The 26738-nt window shown below is 36.4% G+C and overlaps 1 protein-coding gene across 2 annotated transcripts in view; it reads right to left on the bottom strand.

Annotated features, from left to right (window-relative positions):
* The window catches only part of ALPK1 (alpha kinase 1), an 873475-nt gene that overhangs the window by 38764 nt on the left and 807973 nt on the right, over positions 1-26738 (bottom strand). For both annotated transcript variants that reach the window (XM_044061550.1, XM_044061549.1), the window contains exon 13: positions 20741-20903. In XM_044061550.1, coding sequence (XP_043917485.1) covers positions 20741-20903 — 163 coding nt within the window. The remainder of the gene's footprint in view (positions 1-20740; positions 20904-26738) is intronic.

The raw sequence follows: 26738 nt of genomic DNA, 5'->3' as shown, positions 1-26738 counted from the left end.
GAACCCATCTATGTAACACCAAGAAATTCTGAAACTTCATAAAATCCATTAGTTCCACAAGAGTCTTCTGTAAGTCTAAAATAGCTTCAAGCCTATCATCTGATAATATAAAAGCAATAAAAGTAAATGTATCTAGCCCCTCCATGCCTTAAATTTTCTCCTTTAGCAACCACAATGCTAGCATTCCCTAGGAAACATACAATAAAATACTTATCTCCCTTCTACTTTAAATCTGTATTACAAAAGAGAATTGAGGCTCTCCAAGAAACAAATGATTATACATTTAACTCTCATTTTCACTACTTGCATTTCAATATACTGAAACCTGGAGCATCTTTATCTAGCCAAGCCTTTAGCTCATATATACAAATTATTCATAACAACCAGGGTATTGCCTCCTAACTTCAAGCATGCTGTCATAATCCCTCTCCTAAAGTACCACATCCCAACTCTCCTGCTTAATACAGACCTGATGCCAATATCTGTCCCATATGCCAAAATAATAAAAAATAGTTTATGAGCAATTGCTTAAGCACATCCAAAAATAAGATCTTTTAACAGACAAACACACATGGTTTCAATCCAAAATTGAACACACAAACAACAATTCTTTCCCTAACCTCATAAATAGACACAAACATGGAGAATGGACTTCTGACTCAAGAAGGGACTTCTAACTCGACTAGATCTTGTTATCAACAAAACAATTTATAGATTCAGAAAGGGCCTTTGAAATGGTTAATCATAACGTTTGACTAACCCAGCTCAATGACTAAGGCCTTCCTCTTGACACAATTATCTCGTTTAGGAAATGCATAATACAGCATTCTCTATTTGTTTGTGTCTTTCGGCTTTTCCCGGTTAGGGGTCGCCACAACGGAACTCTAGTCTGCTAATGATTGGTAGTGGATTTTTACGTACCGGGTTACCAGCCCTGACGCACAACCTTCAACGAAGGCACGCCCCATTCACGTATGCCTCCTCACACTCTAGCTGAGAATCGAACGGGACAGCGTCTTGCTATGAGGCGACAACGCTACCGCAGCTAATTAGCCAAAACTTTTACACCACAAAAGGATGTGCCCCTAATAGTGTACCATGTGGCAATTTACATAAATTCCCTTCCATGGTACCTGCCCACACTAAATATTATCATGTACACAGATAACATAGAAGTGACATCTACACAGAACACTACTACTTACCACAAGGCTACAAAACGACTACATCAAAAGATTACAAAATAACTACTCTTCTATTTAGAAATGGCTTACCAAAACAAATTAACACTACCAAATATGTGACTGTGATCATTGGAACAGCAAAAAGAATAACCAAAAGTGCTGCAGTTTGCATCACAGACCCCCTATGGATTATTACTCTCTATCATCACAGAACAAAAATACATCTGGATATCACTCTCTTCTTTCACAGTCATACTGAAAACTCGCATACCAAAGTAGTATAACAATTAAAAGTAGCCATCGGTGTAGCTCACCAACTAACTGTGAAGGCATTGTGGGCCATTACTCTCTATGTTCTAATCCCAAGGCTTGAATATATCTCACCCATTGCTGCATCCCTCTCAGGTTATAATACCACTCTACTGCAAAAACAGAAAATAATATTCTATTGTTCATACACCTAGCAAATGTTAATGAACAGCACTGAACACCTGCCTATTCAAAAGGCAAGAAGGCTTCCAGTAACAGCAACATTTTATTTCCTCAATACTGTTATATTTAAGCTCCTTAAACATAATCACTGTTCACCTCTAGCTATTAAACTATCAGTGCATAAATCCTCATATGTGCTCAGAATTATCACCAGAATAAAGCTAAAGAGGCCACATTTTCTGTAGAAGTGCATGCAATGTCTTTTTCAGGCTAGTTTTTGCTTCTAAGGCCAGTCTACCTGTTCACATTACTCTTTCATTGTCAAAAGTCAAATCTTGCTCTTGAACATAAATGTAGCTGCTTCAGAGATACTGGATAAAACAGTGATGAAAATTTCTATTTTTACTAAATTTCCTTACGCCTTAATTTGTCTTGTAAATAACAGAAAAAACTGCTAGACATAAATACTCAATTTCTTTCAAAACTAAGTTCAACTGAACTCTTCTTTTGTTTTATAATATTTCTTTATACTACATGTCTTGTTGTTGTTGATTACTTATGGCCTTATGCACAAACTAGAACTATAACTAACAACTGTTTTTAACTACTGAGTCAAACTCATGCTCAAATAACTACCCTGCACTCTCGCAGATGACACTGCAATGAACCTGTATGATGGCAATCTTACAGGGGACATCTTTGTAAATTTTACTAAGGCCTTTAACATTGCAGACCTCAATTTCCTTTTACATAGCATGCTACACTCTGGAATCAGGCCAAATTCATGCTCATAATTTACAGACTTTCTGAATGACAGACTCTACAAAGTCAAAATATGCTCATTCCTCACAGTTTATGCTCCTCTCCTTAAAGGTGCCCCACAAGGTTCCATTCTTGCCCTCCAACTCTTGTTGGTCTTTATCAAAAAATGACCATATGATCTTTTTCTAATTTCTTTGATCTTGTATGCTGATGACATTTTTAGACCTGGCCCCTCTCACTTCTTCTTTCGGCTTTTTCCCGCTTAGGGGTTGCCACAGCGGATCACCTGTCCACTCATGATTGGCAGTGGAGTTTTACATTGTCGATTTGCCAGCCCAACCTTCCACAGAAGGCACACACATGCACACACTCATTACTAGGGCCAATTTAGTGTGCAATCCACCTACAGCATGTCTTTAGGATGTGGGAGGAAACCAGAGCACCCGGAGGAAACCCACGCAACCACAGGGAGGACATGCAGACTCCGCACAGAAGGCACCTCTTGCTGTGAGGCGGCAACGCTAACCGCTGCACTACCGTGGCCGCCCACCTGGCCCCTCTCACTAAGTCATCCAAATCTAATTTGAAAATGACCTCTGTTTACTTAACAAGTGGTTAAAACATCATAAGCATACATATACTAATAAAATCTTGCTAGATTAACAGATTTTGCATTAGCATGGACTTTTTAAAGGATATGTAGTCTGAAACCCAAATATGTGGTGGTATTTAGTGACTACACAGGTCTATGATTTGCTAGAAAACCACAAATTTTACAAGGAACAGAAAAAATATTATGCAAAATTGAGAGAATTCAGGGACAGCTGGGAGCTATGTAATTTTAACTTAGTTTCTTAAAAACAGCCACAAGCTTTTTAGCTTCATTCAGACAAATGCACACTACTCCTGCAAAGCCAGACTGGTTAAACTGTGCAAACAAGAAGGTAAGCTCTTTTCAACCACAGTTAGCTCCCTTTTCCATCCTTACCCCCCCCCCAACCAGCACTTACATCACCTTTACTGACAGCATCTCATCTGACTGCAATAAAAAAAATACCTCTCAATCTCTTAACACAAGTATCAGCCAGAAAATGGGGAAAAAAAGCCTAAACTGAGGGTCAGTCTTGGTCTGCATCTGTATTTCTCACACGACTCAAATGTTGTTTTTTACTTCCTTCTTTGACCTCCATTTCATCTTTTCCCATGCCCTCCCAATCTGTCAGCATACAAGTATCTCACTTATCATCTGAGGTCTTTAATGTGATTAATTACCTCATCCTCCCAACTTATTCCTCTTAGATTCCTTGACTTTCACTGGTTTTCAATAGTCAACAGGTAAAGTAAGTGCAACGTCCTGTCCTCTATAACAAACACAGCTTCACTAAACATATCCATGTTAAGGCATTTTTACTAGAAAAACAAAAAAAGCAAAGACTGATCTCTACTGCAGTGACCAAACGTTGGATCAACTGGCACTATGCCTTCCTATGATGTGAACACATTTTCTTTTTAAAAAAAAATACCATGTGAGCTGAATCTACTCACACATGTAACCTTCACTTTTTATATCACAGTGCAGATGGCTGTACTGCATATGTGTGAGTGCAGTTTAGCTACCCAAGTATGAAGAAAAAAATTGTAGAGATTTTTAAAGTTTTTAATTCTTTTAGTTTAAAGTAATACCTATTTTTTAACACTAGTGACTGTTGTGTTCAACACACAAGTTAATTATTCACCTAGCAGTGCTGAATATAATATATATATATATATATATATATATATATATATATATATATATATATATATATATATATATAGGGGCCCAGGATGGCCTCACAAATCGTCCCTATTATAGTCCACCATTTCTAGTTGATAACTATATAACAATATAATTAATTGTTCTCTTTTCTAGGTGAAGGTGTGTCAGAATTGATTTCTGCTAAATTGCTTGCTGCTTTTATGCACATCAGTTAAAAAAAATCTGGTACAAAAAAAAACGAGAGAGACAGAAAGAGAGACAAGGAGAGAGAGAAACAGAATTATAGCTAGTACATATAAAAAACTACTGTAGAAAAATTAATTCTGAGAGAGAATATTTTTCCCATTCCATATGCTGTATGAGGTTCATTTATGCTTCGAAAATGGACTTGAAGAATCAGTGATCTCCACTGGACACTCGTATTTCAGGGGTGTGACTTAACATACTGGAACAGCAGAGTAAAAAGAAGGGCACCTACTCCAGCATAAAATCCATGTGCAAGACTGAAATCCTTTTCTGGAGCCACCATTTAATTTCTCCTCACTTACTACGATTAGTGAGTGGAGGAAAAAAACAGAACTAAAGCGAGCAACTGCTGCTGCAGTTATGCGTGTGTGTGCATGTCTCTGTGTGAGCATGTGTTCCTTCATCTGTGTATATATCTGAGTTTCTGTATGTGTGACAGACTCATTTTCTGTCTGTCTTTCTGTATGTGATTGCAAATGTGTATGTACGTGTCTTGCTTGTACATAATACTAAATAATTGAATAATTTATATTTTGGACGTAAAATATTCCCACCAGTAGAAACTACATATTTTACATCAACTTTGAAAAAATAGGTAGAAAAAACATTCAAAAATATAAAAATTATGAATATATGAATAGAAGAAGAAATGCAACATTTAACATTCCATTTTCTAAGCACAGTTGTGCCTTCTGTCCATTTAATTTTTCCAATTCTTTTGGGTTTCTAATACGACGATGGGAATGTACTCCATTCCTATGTCAAACAATGATTAAAATTTTTTAAATTAATATTGTTTCAATCTTTGACGTTAGCCAAACGTACTCTTTACAGCACCTGCAATGTGCCCAGAATTGAGTCCTTCTGCAGTTCATACAGAGTTACATGTATGGGTAACACATCTAAATAAGACTGTAAATTATTTTTTTATGGGACCCATTTGGTCCTACTACTGGGACTGTCTGGGTATCCTTCTTCCACATTGCCCTTATTTCTGTCTGTAAATCCTCTTATTTTATGACTTTGTGTTTCTCTGTAACTAATTTACTGTAATCACTGGGTGTAGCAATTTCAATGATCAATGCTACTTTTGTCTTCTTTTCATGGACCACTATATCTGGTTTTCTCGCCTCTGTTATTTGAACTGTTGGCAATGGGTGATCCAGTGTGATATAAACTTTATCTTTTTCTATAATGCTTTGTGCCTCATTTCCAATGCTTCTCATCTACTTCATTATGGTAATGTTTGCACAATCCCCAGTGCAACAGTCTTGCTACACTACTATGCCTTTCAGTACACAGCCCCTCTGCCATTAGTGTATCACACCCAGCAACAAGATGTGTAACTGTTTCCAGGTCTGTTTTACAAACCCTGCATGTGTCTGTTTCTCCCACATGCTCAATGGACTTTGTAAACCAACATGGACATAGTCCGCTGTCCTGGGGAGTCAATATTAAACTATCATCTTTTGGTTTAAATTCACCTCTCTTTAACCATTCCCAAGTCAGATCCTGATTGACATGAAGTTGTTCCAGGATTTTTGTGTACTAGCAACTATATTTATGTCTTTTCCACATTTTTTGCCCTCTCATCTGATCCTTCTCCTTATGTTCTTTCTTTTCTTTTTTGGCACATTCGGTTGCTGCCTGATTTTTGTCTGCTTCAGGTTTGGTTTCCATTCTTGCCAGACAAAAATATGCTTCTGATAAACTAAGCAAGGAAGTCATCTTAGACTTGTTTTCTTCATGTTTCAAAACTTTCATGATGTTTAGATCTTATGAGGTCAGCAGATATGCATGCAGTCTTATGATTGCAGATCTATACATGTTATCAATTTCGAGAAGGGCCATACCTCCTTCAGAATGAGGAATATATAAAATCTTGGTACACTGATTTTTATATATCATTTGATACATGTGAAGAATTTTTATTGCTTTTCTGTTCAACCGATCCAGTACCTTTTGGGGCCAGTCAATTATTATACCCATGCAGGAACCGCAAGTATGGTTGGTGCAAAGGCCCACAAAACTTGAAGCAATCACAAAAATCGGCCAGCACCAAGTAGTGAAACCCAAAAACTCTTTTATTGTGGCAACTCCAAAAAGCTATAGCAAAACAGTCAAACCGGTTTCAGCATCAATATGCCGTCCTCAGTGAACAGAACACACAAAAAGTTTTTACTGATTTAAATACACATCCCACTCCAATTAGATAATTAATTAAAATTGCTCAGTAAGACCTGGCCTAAACAATCCCCCAAATCTGATAATCCAATTACGTTCTTTAATATTTATAAGAGCGTGCCAACCCATTTTGCCCTGTCTGTTTCCTTTTATTATATCAATAATTGTAAAGGTAAACTGTGCTGTAGCATGTTGAAGTGTATGCTTATATAATGAGCTGGAAGCTCGTTTATTTTGAATATCACTTAAGTGTTCAGAAATCTGAACCTGTAGGGACCTTGATGTTTGACCCACATAAAATGCTGAGCAGGAGCTGGCTAAATAAATAAGCCAATCCATGCTACAGTTACCAAAAAATAGCATATCATAAATTTTTGATGTATTTGCACTGGTGAAACTTTTGGATTTGACTACATGTTGGCAAGCAGAACAATGACCACAGGGGAAACGACCCTTAAGTAAATCTCTAAATAAAGTAGTCTGCGATTGAGTAGTCTCCCTACTATGTTTGTAATGCTTAAGGTTTGACCCCAAAGTGGGGCCCTGTCGGAAAGAAAACAAGCACTTAGGCCCCAAAATTTCAGAGATTTTATCATCTGACCTTAAAATACCCCAATAACGATCAACAATGTTCCTAAGGACATTGGTGTTATGCCCATAAGTGGTGACAAGCCTAAGATTAGTGTTGTCATCCAAATCTCTGGATTTATATGTTAATAGATCAGATCTTATTTGTGTGGAAACCCAGTTGCTAGCAGTCAAAACAGTACTGTGATCATAACCTCTGTGATCAAATCTGTTAATAAGATCATGTTGGAATTTCTGGTAGGATTTCTCAGAGGAGCATATACGTCTAATGCAGAGAAATTGAGATTTGGGAATGTTATTAATTATATGTCTGAAAGCTGGAGGCATGGAGTAGCGTATTATATTGTGGATGTTTCCGAAACACCTTAGTACTGAGTGTTTGGTCCCTCTCCCTACTCACAGTAACATCCAAAAAGTTAATTTCCATTAAATGATAATGCACCATGAATTCAATTCCCCATTTATTCTCATTCAGATATTGTAAGAATTCATGTAAATAGATCTCATCTGCTCTCCATACCATCCAGCAGTCATCCAGATAGTGTCTCTAAATATCAGTTTCTGATATATATATATATATAAGTTATGACTGGCATTATAGATCAATTGATCCTCTAAGAATCCCATGAACAAAGTCTGCATATATGGTGTTAGAGATTATGAATATAAGGCTGAAATTAATTCTGTTGTAAATATGCTGAAAGATAAAGCATAGAATAAAAAGTTTGCTTGAATATATGTATAGAGTTTAGCAATGTAAAATGTGCATTCATACTATATGTATAATAGATAGGCTTCAATTCACAGCATCAAAAAGAAAAAGCCTAACAAAGCAATATTGGAAAGCAAGGATTACATGATTTTCTCATGTTTGCAGAACAAATATCTATTAACAGACATCCATTTTTATAAATTCAGCAATATGTGATGTTTTTTCAATAGGAACAACTTGCACAGATGTTTACTTTCAGATTTCTGTTAATGGCATCCTCACATCAGCAAAAGTGCTTACAAGTAAATCACAAAAGGACAATAGAAAAGTCTAAAAACAGACATTATGTGACTTCCCACAGAAGGCCAAAAAAGATACCATGAGGAAATAACATCTATGTGCATGACTAGTACTCTATATAACAATTGTAGTAGTTCAGTTATGTGAGAAAGGGAAGAGAGAGGGACAGAGAGAGGTATTTTGTAGAAGTCATCATTCATATCTGTAATGAAGGAAAACTTTGTAAATATATGCTACAAAGTAACAGAAAGAGTACGTGTGGTTTGTTATAAAATAAGTTATCTGTAACTGTGCTTATAGCTGCAAAATATATTTCTTTATGAGTGTGCAATTTGAAAGGCTTGGTGCTTTAAACAGACTACAGATGGAGTCATGCAAAGCTCTGTGTCTCTGATTCAGCAGTAAACAGCACAGCAAGACTGTGTGTCTTAAGAAGACTTTGGATCCAGCACAGCAAAGAAGCAGAGAGCGCAAATTAAAATACATTTTTCAATGGTGACCCCTGATGAACGTTCCTAGCCTGTATCCAAAAACAGGGGGAGTGAATGTTAAAGTATAAGGTCACTCCTGTAAAAGCATAGTAATTACCGTTTACGTGAAGTACTTCAGATTTCTACAGTTTTCTACAGTTTCCTACAGTTTGCAGCAATAATACAGTTCATTAGACGTCTAAATCCAGTGAGACTGCATTGCGGAAAGATGAGCAGTTCCATAAATTCTCCAAAAAAGGTACAGCACAAAGTAGTAAGACTGAAACTGCCAGTTTTGCTGTACCAACTTCACAAGTGACTACAGAGGTTTTTCAACCATCTACAGTAAAGCAGCTTGGCCATTTGCCTCTGTTGACTGGTAAGAACATTTTTCTGTGTTACATACAGTATGAATGCCATAAAGGTAATAATAATAATAATAACAGAATGAAATGTATATACTGCATATTAGCAAATGTAAAACCTTATAAGGGCAAGTTAATAGTAAGGCATTATGCAAATGGATTGCAAGTTAATAGTAAGGCATTATGCAAATGGATTACAATGTTTGACTGGTATCTGAAACAAAATCATGTGTGGTATAAAAAAAAATTATTGTGTGTACAATGCCATAAAAATACAGTGCATGCCACTATTCAAAGGTTAGACTATACAGACAAAAATTTTAATGGTAAAGAACCAAGAAAAGTTAATATGCTGACATTATATTCAAATGTAAGACAGTTATGTTTTGTCACCAGATGTAAAAGGTTTATTTCAGAGTTGCAACAACAGTCAAATCAGTTACTGATAGAACCTCTAGTATATTTTGTTACAAAAGAATGTAATAAACTTCTAAAAGACATACAGAATGAGTTCAGGAAGCTTAGACAAGTTATACATACATTTTTTCAAACGTGCTTAGGAGTTTCAGATTCAGCAGAACAGGCTCCTGAGACATATCAGAAAGACCATTCAACATTACAGGAAACTCTTCAACAGCAGTTGCAGGATAAAGGAAATAAATTAGCTGAACTGACAGAGACTGGGGACTTCCTGCATACACAGCTAATATGTGCAAAAGAAATATATTTTATAATATGTCTGTGTTTTGAAAATGGTTAAACATACATGTTAGGATGGTAAAATCTAATGTCTGGACAAATCATTCTCAAATGTTTTACTTTCATTCAGTTAAAGCAATACATTTATCAGTAGTACAGTAAAATAGACCATTCTAATAGCATAGTCAAAAGGTACACAACAGTTTTAGTGTATAAAAATTAAATAAAAACAGTTAATAAGAGTAAAGATTTAAAGTCACAAGACGGACATGCTTGTATAAAGATATAAAGATACAAGACAGACATGCATGTATTTTCCTTTCATCTAAAAATACATCTGTTACAACACACAAGAATAACAGGCAGACAACAGCAAATAGAAATAATGTAAATATAAACATGTGTTAGTTAAGCTAATATCTATTTGATTTTCTACAATTTTTTTATAATTGTATAGTAACACCACACCAAACAGTTAAAGTTCTAAATTTTAAAAGGGAATAAAATCACAGATGGTATTAGTCAGTCTTTGTAAAATGAATGGCAGAGCAGTTAAATAAAAAAATACTTGAAATCCATGTAAGCTGATCATAAAATAATGTTTAGTTTGCATAGTTATGCAAATCACAATCAAATTAAAGGAAAAATGCCAAAAGAATTAACTATAATTTATAAAGTATAAAATGTGAGCTCAGACCTTCCTAGACTAGATGGACAGTTACAGGAAATGTTGGAAAGATAAGATAAACAAGACTGATTGCCAGACAAGCAGCTTGATTTTTTTTCTAAAGCATTATTGTTATTAAAACATAATTGTTAAAATGTTTACATGCAACACTATTTGGTAATTGTAATAAAATGTCACAATTGTGCATAGATGCCACTGATAATCTGTTTGCAAGTAAATGTTAAAAGAAAAAAGAAACCTCAGTTGCATCAAGTACAGCTAGTAGATGGGCTACAGTATACATACAGTTCAAATCAATTGTGCAGGAGGGTATAAATACCTACTAGTGGTAATAAACAGCAAACGCTTTATAAAAAAATGATCAAATCAGACAAAGGTCTATCGTTTAATAACCTAATAAAGCAAATGTATAACCAAAGTGTTGGGCTGGTATACATTATATTCTCACAGCGTAAAGCAAATAAACAATAGTGCAATACTACAGGGGGAGGGGCACTTTCTCAGTTTTACACTGACTGTATAAGAGTACTGCACAAGGGTCTAAAATAAAGCTACAGGAAGAAATATCTCATTCCTTCTTGACAATACTCTTTTAGGTGGGAGGGAAAAACAGGTATTAGTGTATTAGAAATACTGGTAAACTGGATTAAACCTGACAGGATAAGATATTTTAAACTGTAAAGCTATACAAGAGATGGTTTAAAAATAAGAGATGGCTTAACATTGCTTTATTACAGCTATACAAGAAAGAGTAAAGATATGTAAAAAACTGAACAAGACTGGTCACTATTTTAATATGTTTTTGACAAACTAATGTTGGTATAAAAAAGCATGAATGTTTCTAATTGCTGATTATGTAGTTTAAAATAACAGGACATATGCCTTTGGTGCCAATTCCACTAGATATTTCTAAAGAGACATAAACATTTTCCAAGATTTTGCTTAATATTAATGTTATTAAATTTGTAAGATTAGACTAAATGTACTTTATAGTCTTTGTATGTACAAATGCAGAAGAATTCAGTACAAATGATAGTCTTTGTATGTACAAATGCAGAAGAATTCAGTACAAATGAAATTAATGTCTAGTAATGAATATGTTTATAAAAAAAAAAGGTCCAGGGTACCTACTAGATTGAAATGCATAAATAGCAAACAGTCTGTGTAAATACATACTGTACAGGATACATTGTAATAAGTTCAAAAGTAATTTGTCAAGTTGTAATATCATTGGTTTACCCCAGTTAGAGGAAAATTATATTAAAATATTGTACTCGTACAGCTAATGGACTAATATGTACATAGCATTCTTACTTTATGTTCACTTCACTGTCAACCAAGATGTTAATGGGCAGTTCAGAAACATGAACACAATATTATGGTTAAAATGACATTGAAACTGTATATTTTCAGCAGTGTATAAATGCTTGCAGTAGTACACGGTTCTTGTCTCTTAAAATTAATTCAACAGTTACAAAGAGTTACTGGAACAGTTCTAAGTCATAAATTAAATTCTGTAATTGCAAAAGAATAAATTAATCAAGTTAAAAATAAAATTAAAGCATACACAGCCCATAACTAATAAAATATTTTCAGAGAATGGTCTGCAAAAGAAAAACTTGTTAAATACATTCAGTTTTGGTAGTAATACTTAATATTATTGTAAAATTGCATTTTGACTTGTATCAAAAGAAGACTAAAGGTTTTGTTTCTTAATGTGTTTTTTATAAAGTGTTTTGAGTACGTTTAATAAAAGAGGGAACTGTTACAGATTATGAATATAAGGCTGAAATTAATTCTGTTGTAAATATCCTGAAAGATAAAGCATATAATAAAAAGTTTGCTTGAATATATGTATGGAGTTTAGCAATGTAAAATGTACATTCATACTGTATGTATAACAGACAGGCTTCTCTTCACAGCATAAAAAAAAGCCTAACAAAGCAATATTGGAAAGCAAGGATTGCATGATTTTCTCATGTTTGCAGAACAAATATCTATTAACAGACATCCTTTTTTATAAATTCAGCAATAGGTGATGTTTTATTTCAATAGGAACAGCGTGTACAGATGTTTCCTTTCAGATTTATGTTAATGGCATCCTCACATCAGCAAAAGTGCTTACAAGTAAATCACAAAAGGACAATAGAAAAGTCTTTAAAAACAGACATTGTGTGACTTCCCACAGAAGGCCAAAAAAGATACCATGAGGAAATAACATCTATGTGTATGACTAGCACTCTATATAACAATTGTAGTAGTTAAGTTATGTGAGAAAGGGAAGAGAAAGGGACAGAGAGAGGTATTTTGTAGAAGTCATCATTCATATCTGTAATGAAGGAAAACTTTGTAAATATATGCTACAAAGTAACAGAAAGAGTATGTGTGGTTTGTTATAAAATAACTTATCTGTAACTGTGCTTATAGCTGCCAAATATATTTCTTTATCAGTGTGCAATTTGAAAGGCTTGGTGCTTTAAACAGACTACAGATGGAGTCATGCAAAGCTCTGTGTCTCTGATTCAGTAGTAAACAGCACAGCAAGACTGTGTGTCTTAAGAAGACTTTGGATCCAGCACATCATAAAAGCAGAGAGTGCAAATTAAAATAAATGTTTCATATGGGAGTGAATGACGCTCCCATAGCAGTGCCCTTAACTTGCCAGTAGCATTTGCCGTGAAAGTAAAATACATTCTTGCTATGAATGTGTTCAGTCATGCAAATCAAAAGTGTATTAAAGCCCGGTGGATATATGTTTGCCTTTTTTAACCAGTATTCAATGGCTTCAAGACCGGCCCAATGAGGAATACTGATGTACAATGCGTTGACATCTAGAGTGCACATAAGCCAATGAAATTCCAACTGTGTGTCTGAAATGATATGCAAAAATTGTGTGGTGTCCTGGATTCTGGACCTGATTAGTGGTAATAAAGGTTTGAGATATTTGGTCAAGAATGCCGACAGAGGCTCAGTTAAAGAGCCTGTGCCTGAGACAATAGGTCTTCCTGGAGGTTTTTGTAACTTTTTATGGATTTTGGGTAACAAATGCAAGTATTGTGGTTGAGGATCAGCAACAGTAAGATGAAAACATACAGTCTTGCTGATAATCCCTTCCTCCAAGGCATTCTTGAGAAAATCATCAATTTCTTTTTTGAATCTATCAGTGGGATCCAAGCGCATATACATGTAAAAGCGACCATCTGATAGTTGTCTATTAGCGTCGCTAAATACATGGCCAAGTCCAGAACCACCACAGCCCTGCCCTTATCTGCAGGGAGGATAACCAAGTCCTTCCTCTGTTTAAAATTTGAAAGTGCTTGTTGTTCCAAATTAGTGAGGTTAGATCTCTGAGGCATGAGGTTTGACCTACATAAAATGCTGAGCAGATGCATGTTGTGACATAGATGACTCAATTGGTACCACAATTGGCAAAAAACCCGATGCCATATACATTTCCAGTATTCTTACTAGTAAACTGCTTGGATTTAGTAACCCTCTCACAATGGGTGCAGTGTCCACAAGAGACATAGCTCGCCAAAGTTCTTTGTGTAGGATCTTATTTGGTCCTGGAGCTGTGTTTGAAGTGGTAGAAGTGTGATCTTAAATTTCTGCCTCTTCAAAAAGAAAAAAAGGCATCTGTCCGGTAGAAATCCCTAAAGCTTGCTATCTGCTAAGAGGATGTTCCAATGCTTTTGGACACTGTTTAGTAACACGTCGGTATTCCTTCCATATGTGGTTACCAAATGAATCACTGATTCATTCCCTGTTTTTTTCTCCTTGTATCTCAAAAGATCTCTCCTATCTAATATAGATACCCAATTTCTGGCATTGAGGATGTTACCTATTTTGTAACCCATGTCTTTGAATCTGGTCCTTAAGTCCTCCTTAAAATGTTCATGGGTGGCTGGATGTGAACATATGCACTTCATCTGTAGAAACTAAAATTTTGGGATGTTCCTGGAGATGTGCAGTGGTTGAAAACTGGAGGCATGGAGAAGGGAATTATATTGTGGGTATTTCCAATAGACCTCTGTTTCTAGGGTGTGATCAACATTCCTGGTAACCAGAACATCCAGAAAAGTGATTTTTTGAATGTTACAATTAGCTGTAAACTGTATACCCATTTGTTGTCATTGAGGTACCCTACAAACTCCATTAAATATTCCTCATCAAATCTCCATACTAGCCAACAGTCATCAAGATAATGTCTCCAGATGTCAATTTCATCTAAATAAATACTGTGTGTGTTGTCATAAATCAGATGTTCCCCTAAATGGGCCATACAATGGTCAGCATAAATGGGGGCAAAGGATGCCCCCACAGCTGTGAACCTGGACCTGCCAGTAGCATTTATTTTGGTAATAAAACACGTTTTTGGTCAAAACGTGTTCTGCAAGGCAAATCAGAAAGGTGTTGAAACCTGGTGGATAGAGTTCTGACTTAAAAAGCCAATATTCGAGTGCTTCTAACCCAGCCCAATGAGGAATATTGGTGTACAGCGCAGAAACATCTAGAGTGCATAACAACCAACCCGGTTCCAACTGCATCTCCGAGATAATATGTAGGAATTCCTTGGTGTCCTGAATTCTTGACCGAACCCATTTTAATAAAGGTTATAAATATTTTGTGAGGAATTGTGAGAGGGGTACTGTAATGGAGCCCCTGCCTGAGACAATGTGCCTACCTGGTGGGTGATGAAGATCCTTATGTATTTTTGGAAAAAAATAGATGTATTGACTCATAGGATCAGACACCATTAGATGATATTAAGTGGTGTTAGTTATAATGCCCTCCTCCTTGGCAGACAACAAAAATTCATCAATCTGCTTCGTAAACCTGAAAGTGGGATCTAATGGCATACATGTATAGTATCACCCATCATTCAGTTGCCTGTCTGCTTCAGCATTATATTGTGTCCAGTTTATCACAACCACCCTGCCCTTGTCTGCAGGTAGAATGACCAATTCCTTATTTTCCAATTCTTGTATGGCCTTATGTTCGATATTTGAGAGATTGTTAGGTTTAATTCAGAATTCCCTAGAGTGAAAATGTAGATCTTTGAGAATGCATGTTTGGAACATTTGAACATTGTGATGCATAGGAGGTATAAATTTGGATTTATGATATTTGAAGACATACTCACAGCCAGAATTAGTAGATGACTGAAAATATAGCCTTAAATTTAGTAATCGGCAAAAGGATATAATATCCTATACAACAGTGTCCTCAAGAGACAAAAAAGCCAGGTATGAAATTTTACCCTTTATTCAGTACTTGTATTTGAGTTTGTGACAAAGGTAATGAAGAAATATTCAACACATTGTTATTGACAGTTACTTCTGAATCATTAATTTGAGTATTCCCTCCATGCTGTCTACCCTTGAAGTGTTTTTCCCTGCCCTCCTCTGGCTACCCCTAAAGGGATTTGTGTATTGTTTTGTTTGTATCTAGGTTTGTGACTATTCCCATTCTCAAACCTGACATGTTTGTTATTACTAAGTGGATTGCCCCTGTCATATATACATGAAGGGGGTGAAAAGGAAATGATCTAGGTCGATCCTCAAGAGACCTACCTCCTCTAATTATGACACATCAGGGGATGACTCCTCATCAGTCACTGATCTAGATACACAGCACATCCTAGACTCTCCCATCTCCAAATGAAGCCAATAACTGACACAACTCTACATCATCTAATGGTGTCCGATCCTGTAGGTTCATAGGTTGGTGCTAGGCTATCGGCCCTAGGGCCTATACAAACCTAGCCATAACAATTACTTGGCTATTTCTTCCCAATCTATTTACTTCCCTGGACCCCTATCTAGCAGGGCGAGTGATGTGATCCCCAGGGTGAATTTCCTTTCTCCCATCCAATTGTCAAGGTTCCTTTTGAAGAGGGCCAAATTGGCGCTTTGCTTGACATGTATAGGCAGTCTATTCCAGAGTCTGGGGAGTCTCTGAGTTAGAAATCTATCCCTCCAGCACGTTTTATTTATTGTGATGACAAGGTTTAAATCCCTGGAGTGTGTGGCTCTGAGGGATTGGGATTTCTTTAAGTGTAGCATGTCCAACAGCTCTGGGTTTGACATGGCCTTGTATGTTAAGCAGACATGAGTGAAATTATAGGTTAAAAACAACAAATTCACTTATTGTGATTAATGATTGCAAGTTCCCTTTCCATATTCATAAATTGCCATTTTATGGCATATACTGAAAGATTTTAGATTTAAATGGCAACATTCTATTTTGTATGATCAGGAAAGGTTAAACTGAGTGATTATTGTCAATTTAGCACTATTTGTTCAGAATGTGATTGTTACATTCTGTGACATTCCTAGTTCAGGCTTCTATTGTTTCCCTTGAACAACTTTGTCAGTTTGATGTCATGTATAAAACATTAGTTACCTTGGTAACAGCTTAAGCATTATGTATGGTCAAGATGGGTTACAAAACCACAATTCAAGTTATAGCAATTATATGATTTGTTATGCACATTTACTTATATGACAAAATCATCATGCTTCCCCTTGATGTTCAATATAGTGTATGCCATTTATGTCAAGTTAAAACAGTAGTGTTATTATACACAAGCCCATGTTATTAAACTAAATGTCTATTGTCACTTTAATACTATTTGTTCAGAATATGATTGTTACATTCTGTGACATTCCTAGTTCAGGTTTCTATTGTTTCCCTTGAACAACTTTGTCAGTTTTATGTCATGTATAAAACATTAGTTACCTTGGTAATGGCTTAAGTATTATATATGGTCAAGATGGGTTACAAAAACTACAATTTAAGCCAAAGCAATTACATGACTTGTTATGCATATTTACTTATATAAGAAAATCATCATGCTTCCCCTTGATGTTCAATGTAGTGTACGTCAATTATGACAAGTTAAGACAGTAGTGTTATTATACACAAGCCCATGTTATTAAATCCTGTCTTTAATATCTAAATTCAACAGACTGCTTCATCTTATATGACAATTATATATTTTATGTCTAGATTCACTAAAATCATAGATTACATAACTATTGTGTGTGTGTGCTTTTTTTTTTGGCTGTTGCTTAGTTATTTGAGAGAACACAAGCGGTAATGCTTATTCTTATTATTAGCTCCTTCCAAGCATGTTTATACAGTCCATAGACTTTAAACTATGAGACCCTTCTAGTTTTTGTTATAACTATATTTCCATCCTTGCATACACACATATCAGTACTTCAAGCACGGGTAAAAATGCCATTCCACTTTTGCTAGAATACCATTCACTAGTTCATATGGTGTGTTTCCAGGCTGTTCTTAAAATATCCAAACCAATATTTGTCCTGTTCCATTTTACCAGCCTGTTCCATGCAGTGGCCACTCTGCCAGTGAACTACTCAACACACCTTCCATTCCCACAGATATTTCCATGAAGGAAATCTGATGACTCCCTAGCATTTCCTGGCAACCCCAAACATCCCTAGAATCAGCTATCCCCATATGCCCTACACATCTGAGCAAGCTCACCTCCCAGATCACTGCAAAGGGTTCTGAACAAGAACAAGTGCTCTTAGTCTTTCACAATAACTCAGACTTCCACTCTTATGTAAGTCCTTAATGTGTTTGGACCAAAATACATTTTAAATATTAAATTGCGATTATTAATTACTTATTTTTTTTATCAAGAATCACCTTAATGAGCTAAATGAAGTGTTGGGAGACCATCAATATGTGTACATGTGGTTTAAAACAGCCCTTTTATTATATAATTTGTTTTTAAAAAACAAAAACTTCATTGCTGAGAATCATCTCGGAGGCTCCACAGAGCCATTAAGCATTATCGTCACTCTGTCTCCACTACCATAGCAACCTGGGAGTATCTGTTTCTGTTAGTGTGCCCGTGTACTGCATACCAGAGGCTCGCGATGCACCTGGAGCAAAGCTTCACTTCACTGCAACTTAAAGCCTAAATTTCCTCCCTTTCCACGAGGCAGCAGGCAGGAAAAGATCAGAGAGCAAACAGATAAAAAAAAAAAAAACTCCCAACGAGCCACCACAACAAGAGATAACAGATTTTTCCAGCCTTCCCACCTCTCACTCAGCAGATGTATAAATAAACTATTCTCTGCCAAAATATCCCAAATCACAGTTTTATCCACTCCCTTTCCCTGGATCCAGGCTAAAACACCAAATGTCTCTTCCTAATACACAAGCATCACTAAATCTCGATCACAAGCCGCTATCCCACAGCTACCTGGAGACGAAAACGGCAACATACAACAGCTGCCAGACACAGCTGCATCCACACACTTCATGTCAGGCGTAATCAAACAGCACTCGAAGATCTCATACCTGCCATAATTGATATTAACTATGTTTAGACAGAATAATGATGACATTTGTACTAAGAGCTTGCTACTATTATTTAACCAGGATATACATGACATTTCTAAATCACACTTTAACTGAAGAAGGCATTAGTCTCCATGACAGCATTTTTTTTCAAAACACTCTGTTACTGCTATTATATATGATGTTAATTTGTTACATTTGAGTCTGAACTCTGATGAATGGTATCTTGTTGGATTAATTAATTACTTAAATTATTATAAGTAAAATAAATGAAAAATGAACAAGATAATTATTCATTGAGTTTAAGTAGGGGAATAGAAACTTCTGTTTATATTATATGTTGCTTTGTTTGGCTTATATATAATGTAAATAGTAACCCATCCTGACCTACCTTTGTTTGTGAAGGATTATTGGACTTTTTGAAAATTTTGAATAAAACATTACTGTTTCTCAGTTGTTTAAGAAACCCTCCTTTTTTTAAAACAGATGACAAGTGATGTACCATTTCAGTTGATACTTTGAGATGTAGTTGTAAGAGTTATTTATTTATTTTTTTGGGACAGCTATCTTGGAATCATTTTTTTTGTTTCTTCTTTCTAGCATCAGTCCAAGGATTTGTTTCTTTTATTATTTTAAGAGTAGGGGTCATCCATTCCATTTTTTCTGGAATGGACACTATGTTGTTGTTTTGGATGAACATAGTAGCTTCTTTTAAGTCATTAAACGTTCTCATCTCATTGGCAAAAAGTATTTTTATCTTGGCTGGAAAGGCCAGCTGTGCTTTAATGTTGTTTTGTTTTAACAGTTTTACTATTGGCCAGACTTTTTTCCTTTGTTCTAGTATTCTGGAAGAATAATCACTGTCAAACCTTATCAGGCTTTGATTGCATTTTAAGGGTGGATTTCTCCAAGCAGATTTTAATATTAGTTCCTTGTCCAGAAACGAAAGAAATTTTATAACTATGGATCTAGGAGTATTTGCAGGTTTCCTCAGTGCTCTATGCGCCCTTTCAATTCCAAATGAAAGTCCCTCTTTCAGGTCTAAAAATTCAGGAATCCAGGTTGTGAAGAATCAAATAATGTCTTCTCCGTCAGTGTTTTCAGGCAGACCAAAGATCCTTATGTTGTTTCTCTTTTCCGTTTTCTAAGTCATCTATTTTGTTAAGCAGCCATGTATTCTGTTTAAGCAGAAATTCCTTTTGGAATTCTTCCTCTTTGAGTCTCTCTTCAATGTCATTTACAGAAGTCTCTATATTTGTTATTTTTGTATGGTGTTGTTGTAATAGTTCCTTAAGAGTATCAGTCTCTTTTTGAGAATTTAATTTGAGGTTTTCCAAGTCACTTTTAAAGCCATCCATCTTCAAAGATAATTCCTGTAAGGTAGATGTCATCAACTGCAGTTCTTTTTTCAAAGCAGCATCTGGATGAGAATTCCTTGAGTTGCTCATATTCAGTGACTCAATATATCTCCAAGTTATTTGACAAGAAAATTCTTGTATATCTCCACCATTGATATGTATGTAGTTTAGTAGTTTATCTATAGATTTCTGACATTTAAAACTTGAAAATAATAAAATTTTCCTATATTGTACTACTTTATGGAGCTCTCAAAATTCACTGCTCTCAGTTGGCCATCTAGGCTCTGCCCCCTCAAAGCACAAAATCTGATGGAACAGTAGATTCTGTGGACTTTGAAGAGACAACATCCCAGATATCAGCAGTGACCAAGGATTACTACTGACTCTGCTATAGTAAACCGAACTACTGAAACTATTTATCCATATACTGTACATCTCTAGACTGCTGCCTAACAATTCCCATATGCTCATACCATTCAATGGACGGTCCCTGAACTTTATTAGCTATCAAGGTTTCCTAGAAAAAGATCTATGCATCTTTTTACCTGACCTTCACTGAGGCAGTTTTATCATGTTTTCACCATGTTATCTTTATCCATTTCTGATATATTGTTTTTAATAAGACAACTTTGCATTCATAGCTTTTCTCTCACCAAAAGGACAGCTGCAGGGATGTAAAACATCTGTGTGGGAATCTTCTTCTCATAGAGCCTTTTGTTAAATTCAGTCACATAGTATTGTGCTGTTGTCTGACGTTCTACATCATTTAAGTGGAAGTGGAGTTCTTTTGCTTTCTTATACTCCTTTCCAACATATCTGTAAGAGAAAGACAGATATGAACATTTTATTGAATACAGAAAAAACAGCAAAAAAAGCAACACATAAAACAAGACTAAACATCATTCAAATAAAAGCATGACTATGGATCAGAGCCTGAGCATGGTCAAATGGGGCCCTAGTTAGGGCCCCCCCTCATAGCAGTCCCCCAGCCATTCCAGTGTTCCACTACTTGGCTATTTCTCCCCAGTTAACAAACCAGTCAGTGTGCATACAATTTTCTTCTTTACTTCTATAATGATTACAGATATTTTGATTTAATTTAAAACTTTTGTTTCAAATTTTATAGCACAAACACTGATAGTCATTTGCTAAACAAACAATACAATCTCACAATGAAAACTGACCCTTGAAACTCACATTTTTTTGAAATGGCATTTAAACCCACATTCAAAGAAATTGTATTTGGCCAGTGGCAGATTAAGTTTTTCTTTGGGCTGTTTTCAAACCATAGGCCCCTTGCACCTATTTTAGGACCATGCATACATGCGTGTGTTCTTCGATTCACCTTCCTGATTGCATTCAATTATAATCCTTGTATGATACAGCACCACTTGTTGGAATGTGCTTTAAAATGGTAGTTTTGAATTTCTCCATTAAGCAATGCAACTAAATGTGTGAACCAATAATGACAAAACTACCCATTACAGAGCATTTCAAGCATAAATGTCCACTCTGACATTTATCATTAGCCCATGAATATCATTCAATATCAGTCAATGTGCACAATAAAGTCATCCGAGTAATTCCACATTAAAGAGATCTGCAACTAAAGAAGAGCTTAAACAACTTCACATTTCAGGGTTTCATCTACAAATTCAGTGCCTGCTGCCCTTGAAGAATTGCTTCTCTATGCTACATTAAAAAAAAGTTGGTAAGCTGGTAATATTGCAATAGGGAATGGCTGGTAAACTGGCAACAAGATCATAGCTATTAAGTAATCTCATCCAAAGAAGGTCACACTCAGGACTGACGCACCCCCCCCCCCACAACAATGTATTATAAGTTGACTAATAGCCTTCAGCAGCTCCCAAAGGGCTCAGCATTACCAACCCATCCTAGTTTCACAAAGTCTGATAATTTCCTACACCTCTTATCCTGCAACCTCAGATATACATGCAGTATAACAACAATGCTTTCTTTACATGTTGTTTGAAGATTTTCCCCTACATTGACAAATACTGCTCTTTTCATTGCAAAATATCTGGTTGTGTTACTGATAGAGTATTACTTTTACTACTCATTTCAAAAGCAACTGGAATGGGGTGGGCGTGGCCAAGATGCCAGACTGCTAGCAGCACTGAACATTAGCTCTGTTTATAAATTTTTATTCTGACAGGAAATTTAATCTAATTTTTGGAAATACTAATCCAAAAGTATATCGGGATTTGTGAATATAGGTCCTTTATCATTTTTCAAAAATTAGTACTAAAATGTAAGTTTTTATTATTTTTTCCTGTCAAGAAGTTTTTCCTCAAGAAATCCAAGTACGAGTAACTCTAAGAACTCTCATCAGGACAGTGTGGTAAAGAAGGAGCTGCAAACATTAATAACTACTATTCAAGAACTGTCTATAAACATGGACAAACTAGAGAATAAAATAGATACTATTAAACAAGACTGTAGTAAGCAGCTGGACATTTTTAGTGAAATGGCTCAAAAGCATTCTGAACAAATTGCTTCTATCGAGGAATCTGTAACAGATATGGATGGCAGACTGATGGAACGTGAAAGTCAAAATGAGTTTCTTTTGAAACAGAATACAAAACTAACAGAAAAGCTGGAAAACCTAGAAAGTAGGTCACAGAGAAACAACATTAGAATCTATGGAGTACCACAAAAGGAAGAGGGAACTGATATAATACACTTTCTTAATAACTGGATTCCAACAGCACTAAATCTTCCTAAAGCCCTTTTCTTCAGTATAGAGAGGGCTCATCGGTCTCTAGCAAAACCTGTTTCAACAACAGTTTCTCCTAACCTCAGATCCATCATTGTTAGATTTTTGTCCTCCCAAGATAAGGATTTTGTTCTGAAGTCTGCGTGGAATAATTCTCCCATCAAGATACCTACTCAGCACAGATCCTCGTGGTGGCCAGCAGAGTAATCCAAGCTTCAGAGAGCTAAAAAAGCGACTTTACCTGATTTAAGTATAATTTTGTGGCTTTCCACTTCTATTTATCTAGCAACTGTATTTCGCCTGCTTGCTGATACATTGTTATTGTTTTTTCTGCATTTATTCTGTTTTTGCACTTGTTTCTCAGTTTGTTACTTTTAAAATCTGTAACTGTTGCAAATTGTTTGTGTAGGCTGTGATAGCTGATTTATAGCATTTATAAGTGTTTACTGTATCTGTTTCTGCTTGTTTTCTGAAAAAAAAAAAAAAACAAAAAAATATCTCTTGTTTTCCCGCCTTACTAAGCTAGAATAGTCCAGTTTCAGAGCTTGCTGATCCCTGGGCTTTGTTTGCAGTTCCTGTTACTGATTCCTTACCTAATTTGGAAGAGAGGAAGTTCCCTTGCTTACCAGTGGGAGTGGGAAGCATTGAGCTGCCTGTTGGTCCAGTTTTGTGAGGTTTCAGCCAGCAACTTGTAGTTTATTGGTTGTTTTGGGCCAGTTCCTAGCTTCTTTCAGCCCCCTGATATAAAAAACGCTAAACGCGCGTTTTTTGGCTTGTACCTACTCAGCACAGATCCTCGTGGTGGCCAGCAGAGTAATCCAAGCTTCAGAGAGCTAAAAAAGCGACTTTACCTGATTTAAGTATAATTTTGTGGCTTTCCACTTCTATTTATCTAGCAACTGTATTTCGCCTGCTTGCTGATACATTGTTATTGTTTTTCTGCATTTATTCTGTTTTTGCACTTGTTTCTCAGTTTGTTACTTTTAAAATCTGTAACTGTTGCAAATTGTTTGTGTAGGCTGTGATAGCTGATTTATAGCATTTATAAGTGTTTACTGTATCTGTTTCTGCTTGTTTTCTGAAAAAAAAAAAAAAATATCTCTTGTTTTCCAAGAAACTAAGCTAGAATAGTCCAGTTTCAGAGCTTGCTGATCCCTGGGCTTTGTTTGCAGTTCCTGTTACTGATTCCTTACCTAATTTGGAAGAGAGGAAGTTCCCTTGCTTACCAGTGGGAGTGGGAAGCATTGAGCTGCCTGTTGGTCCAGTTTTGTGAGGTTTCAGCCAGCAACTTGTAGTTTATTGGTCGTTTTGGGCCAGTTCCTAGCTTCTTTCAGCCCCCTGATATAAAAAACGCTAAACGCGCGTTTTTTGGCTTGTACCTACTCAGCACAGATCCTCGTGGTGGCCAGCAGAGTAATCCAAGCTTCAGAGAGCTAAAAAAGCGACTTTACCTGATTTAAGTATAATTTTTGTGGCTTTCCACTTCTATTTATCTAGCAACTGTATTTCGCCTGCTTGCTGATACATTGTTATTGTTTTTTCTGCATTTATTCTGTTTTTGCACTTGTTTCTCAGTTTGTTACTTTTAAAATCTGTAACTGTTGCAAATTGTTTGTGTAGGCTGTGATAGCCGATTTATAGCATTTATAAGTGTTTACTGTATCTGTTTCTGCTTGTTTTCTGAAAAAAAAAAACAAAAAAATATCTCTTGTTTTCCCGCCTTACTAAGCTAGAATAGTCCAGTTTCAGAGCTTGCTGATCCCTGGGCTTTGTTTGCAGTTCCTGTTACTGATTCCTTACCTAATTTGGAAGAGAGGAAGTTCCCTTGCTTACCAGTGGGAGTGGGAAGCATTGAGCTGCCTGTTGGTCCAGTTTTGTGAGGTTTCAGCCAGCAACTTGTAGTTTATTGGTCGCTTTGGGCCAGTTCCTAGCTTCTTTCAGCCCCCTCATATAAAAAACGCTAAACGCGCGTTTTTGGCTTGTACCTACTCAGCACAGATCCTCGTGGTGGCCAGCAGAGTAATCCAAGCTTCAGAGAGCTAAAAAAGTGACTTTACCTGATTTAAGTATAATTTTTGTGGCTTTCCACTTCTATTTATCTAGCAACTGTATTTCGCCTGCTTGCTGATACATTGTTATTGTTTTTCTGCATTTATTCTGTTTTGCACTTGTTTCTCAGTTTGTTACTTTTAAAATCTGTAACTGTTGCAAATTGTTTGTGTAGGCTGTGATAGCCGATTTATAGCATTTATAAGTGTTTACTGTATCTGTTTCTGCTTGTTTTCTGAAAAAAAAAATAAATATCTCTTGTTTTCCCGCCTTACTAAGCTAGAATAGTCCAGTTTCAGAGCTTGCTGATCCCTGGGCTTTGTTTGCAGTTCCTGTTACTGATTCCTTACCTAATTTGGAAGAGAGGAAGTTCCCTTGCTTACCAGTGGGAGTGGGAAGCATTGAGCTGCCTGTTGGTCCAGTTTTGTGAGGTTTCAGCCAGCAACTTGTAGTTTATTGGTCGTTTTGGGCCAGTTCCTAGCTTCTTTCAGCCCCTGATATAAAAAAACGCTAAACGCGCGTTTTTGGCTTGTACCTACTCAGCACAGATCCTCGTGGTGGCCAGCAGAGTAATCCAAGCTTCAGAGAGCTAAAAAAGCGACTTTACCTGATTTAAGTATAATTTTTGTGGCTTTCCACTTCTATTTATCTAGCAACTGTATTTCGCCTGCTTGCTGATACATTGTTATTGTTTTTCTGCATTTATTGTGTTTTTGCACTTGTTTCTCAGTTTGTTACTTTTAAAATCTGTAACTGTTGCAAATTGTTTGTGTAGGCTGTGATAGCCGATTTATAGCATTTATAAGTGTTTACTGTATCTGTTTCTGCTTGTTTTCTGAAAAAAAAAAAAAAATATCTCTTCTTTTCCCGCCTTACTAAGCTAGAATAGTCCAGTTTCAGAGCTTGCTGATCCCTGGGCTTTGTTTGCAGTTCCTGTTACTGATTCCTTACCTAATTTGGAAGAGAGGAAGTTCCCTTGCTTACCAGTGGGAGTGGGAAGCATTGAGCTGCCTGTTGGTCCAGTTTTGTGAGGTTTCAGCCAGCAACTTGTAGTTTATTGGTCGTTTTGGGCCAGTTCCTAGCTTCTTTCAGCCCCCTGATATAAAAAACGCTAAACGCGCGTTTGCGCGGTTTAGCGCGGAGCTGCTACTGTTGCACACTAGGGCAGCGCCGGTTAAGCAGATTTAAACTATTAGGGCTACCTAAATTCCACTCTTCAAATTTTCCCTTAAAACTACCTTCCTCGAACTATACTACTGATCTAATCAGCGTATCCTATAACTAAAAAGATCATCTCTACTTGACTCCAAGTAGACTATTCTCTATCTGTTAAACCTAGCACTTGCTCCTACAGTACTTATTACCTCGATACGGTGCTCTTGTCATAGATAGTACCCCAAAAAGGCAAACCCCCATTTCTCGGTCACCCATTTCCCCCGGAATCTTCTTTAAAGTTTTTTTGTCTACTCCTTCTAGCATGTCGAGGGATCAGTTGCTAGTGTCCTCTCCTGCTCAGCTGGTGAACCTGGGAATATTGAGGCAATGTTACAATTGCCTCATGTACACAGACAACCCTCTCCTCCTCCCACAAAACACAAATACATGCCAGAGATGCAACTATACAGCCAAACTGGAGGCTGAGCTCTCTCAACATAGGACTGGCAAGACCAGTCAGGAGGAGAAGGTTACCACACACACTATAGACCCAGTCTCACATAGTACCATCACAACCTCAAATCATACACATAAACACACAAAGACATACTCGGAGGCTCTGATCACAAATCTACCAAAACAGCAGAGGCCACCAAAGCAGACACCCAAACAACCACCACCTCAGAACACATCACCTGCAACACATAGAC

This window comes from Protopterus annectens, chromosome 2.part0 (assembly GCF_019279795.1).
Source record: "Protopterus annectens isolate FY-2018-M chromosome 2.part0, PAN1.0, whole genome shotgun sequence".
Lineage (NCBI taxonomy): Eukaryota > Metazoa > Chordata > Ceratodontiformes > Protopteridae > Protopterus > Protopterus annectens.
Note: the sequence above shows the minus strand (reverse complement) of the source record. Positions and strands in the feature narration are given on the sequence as shown.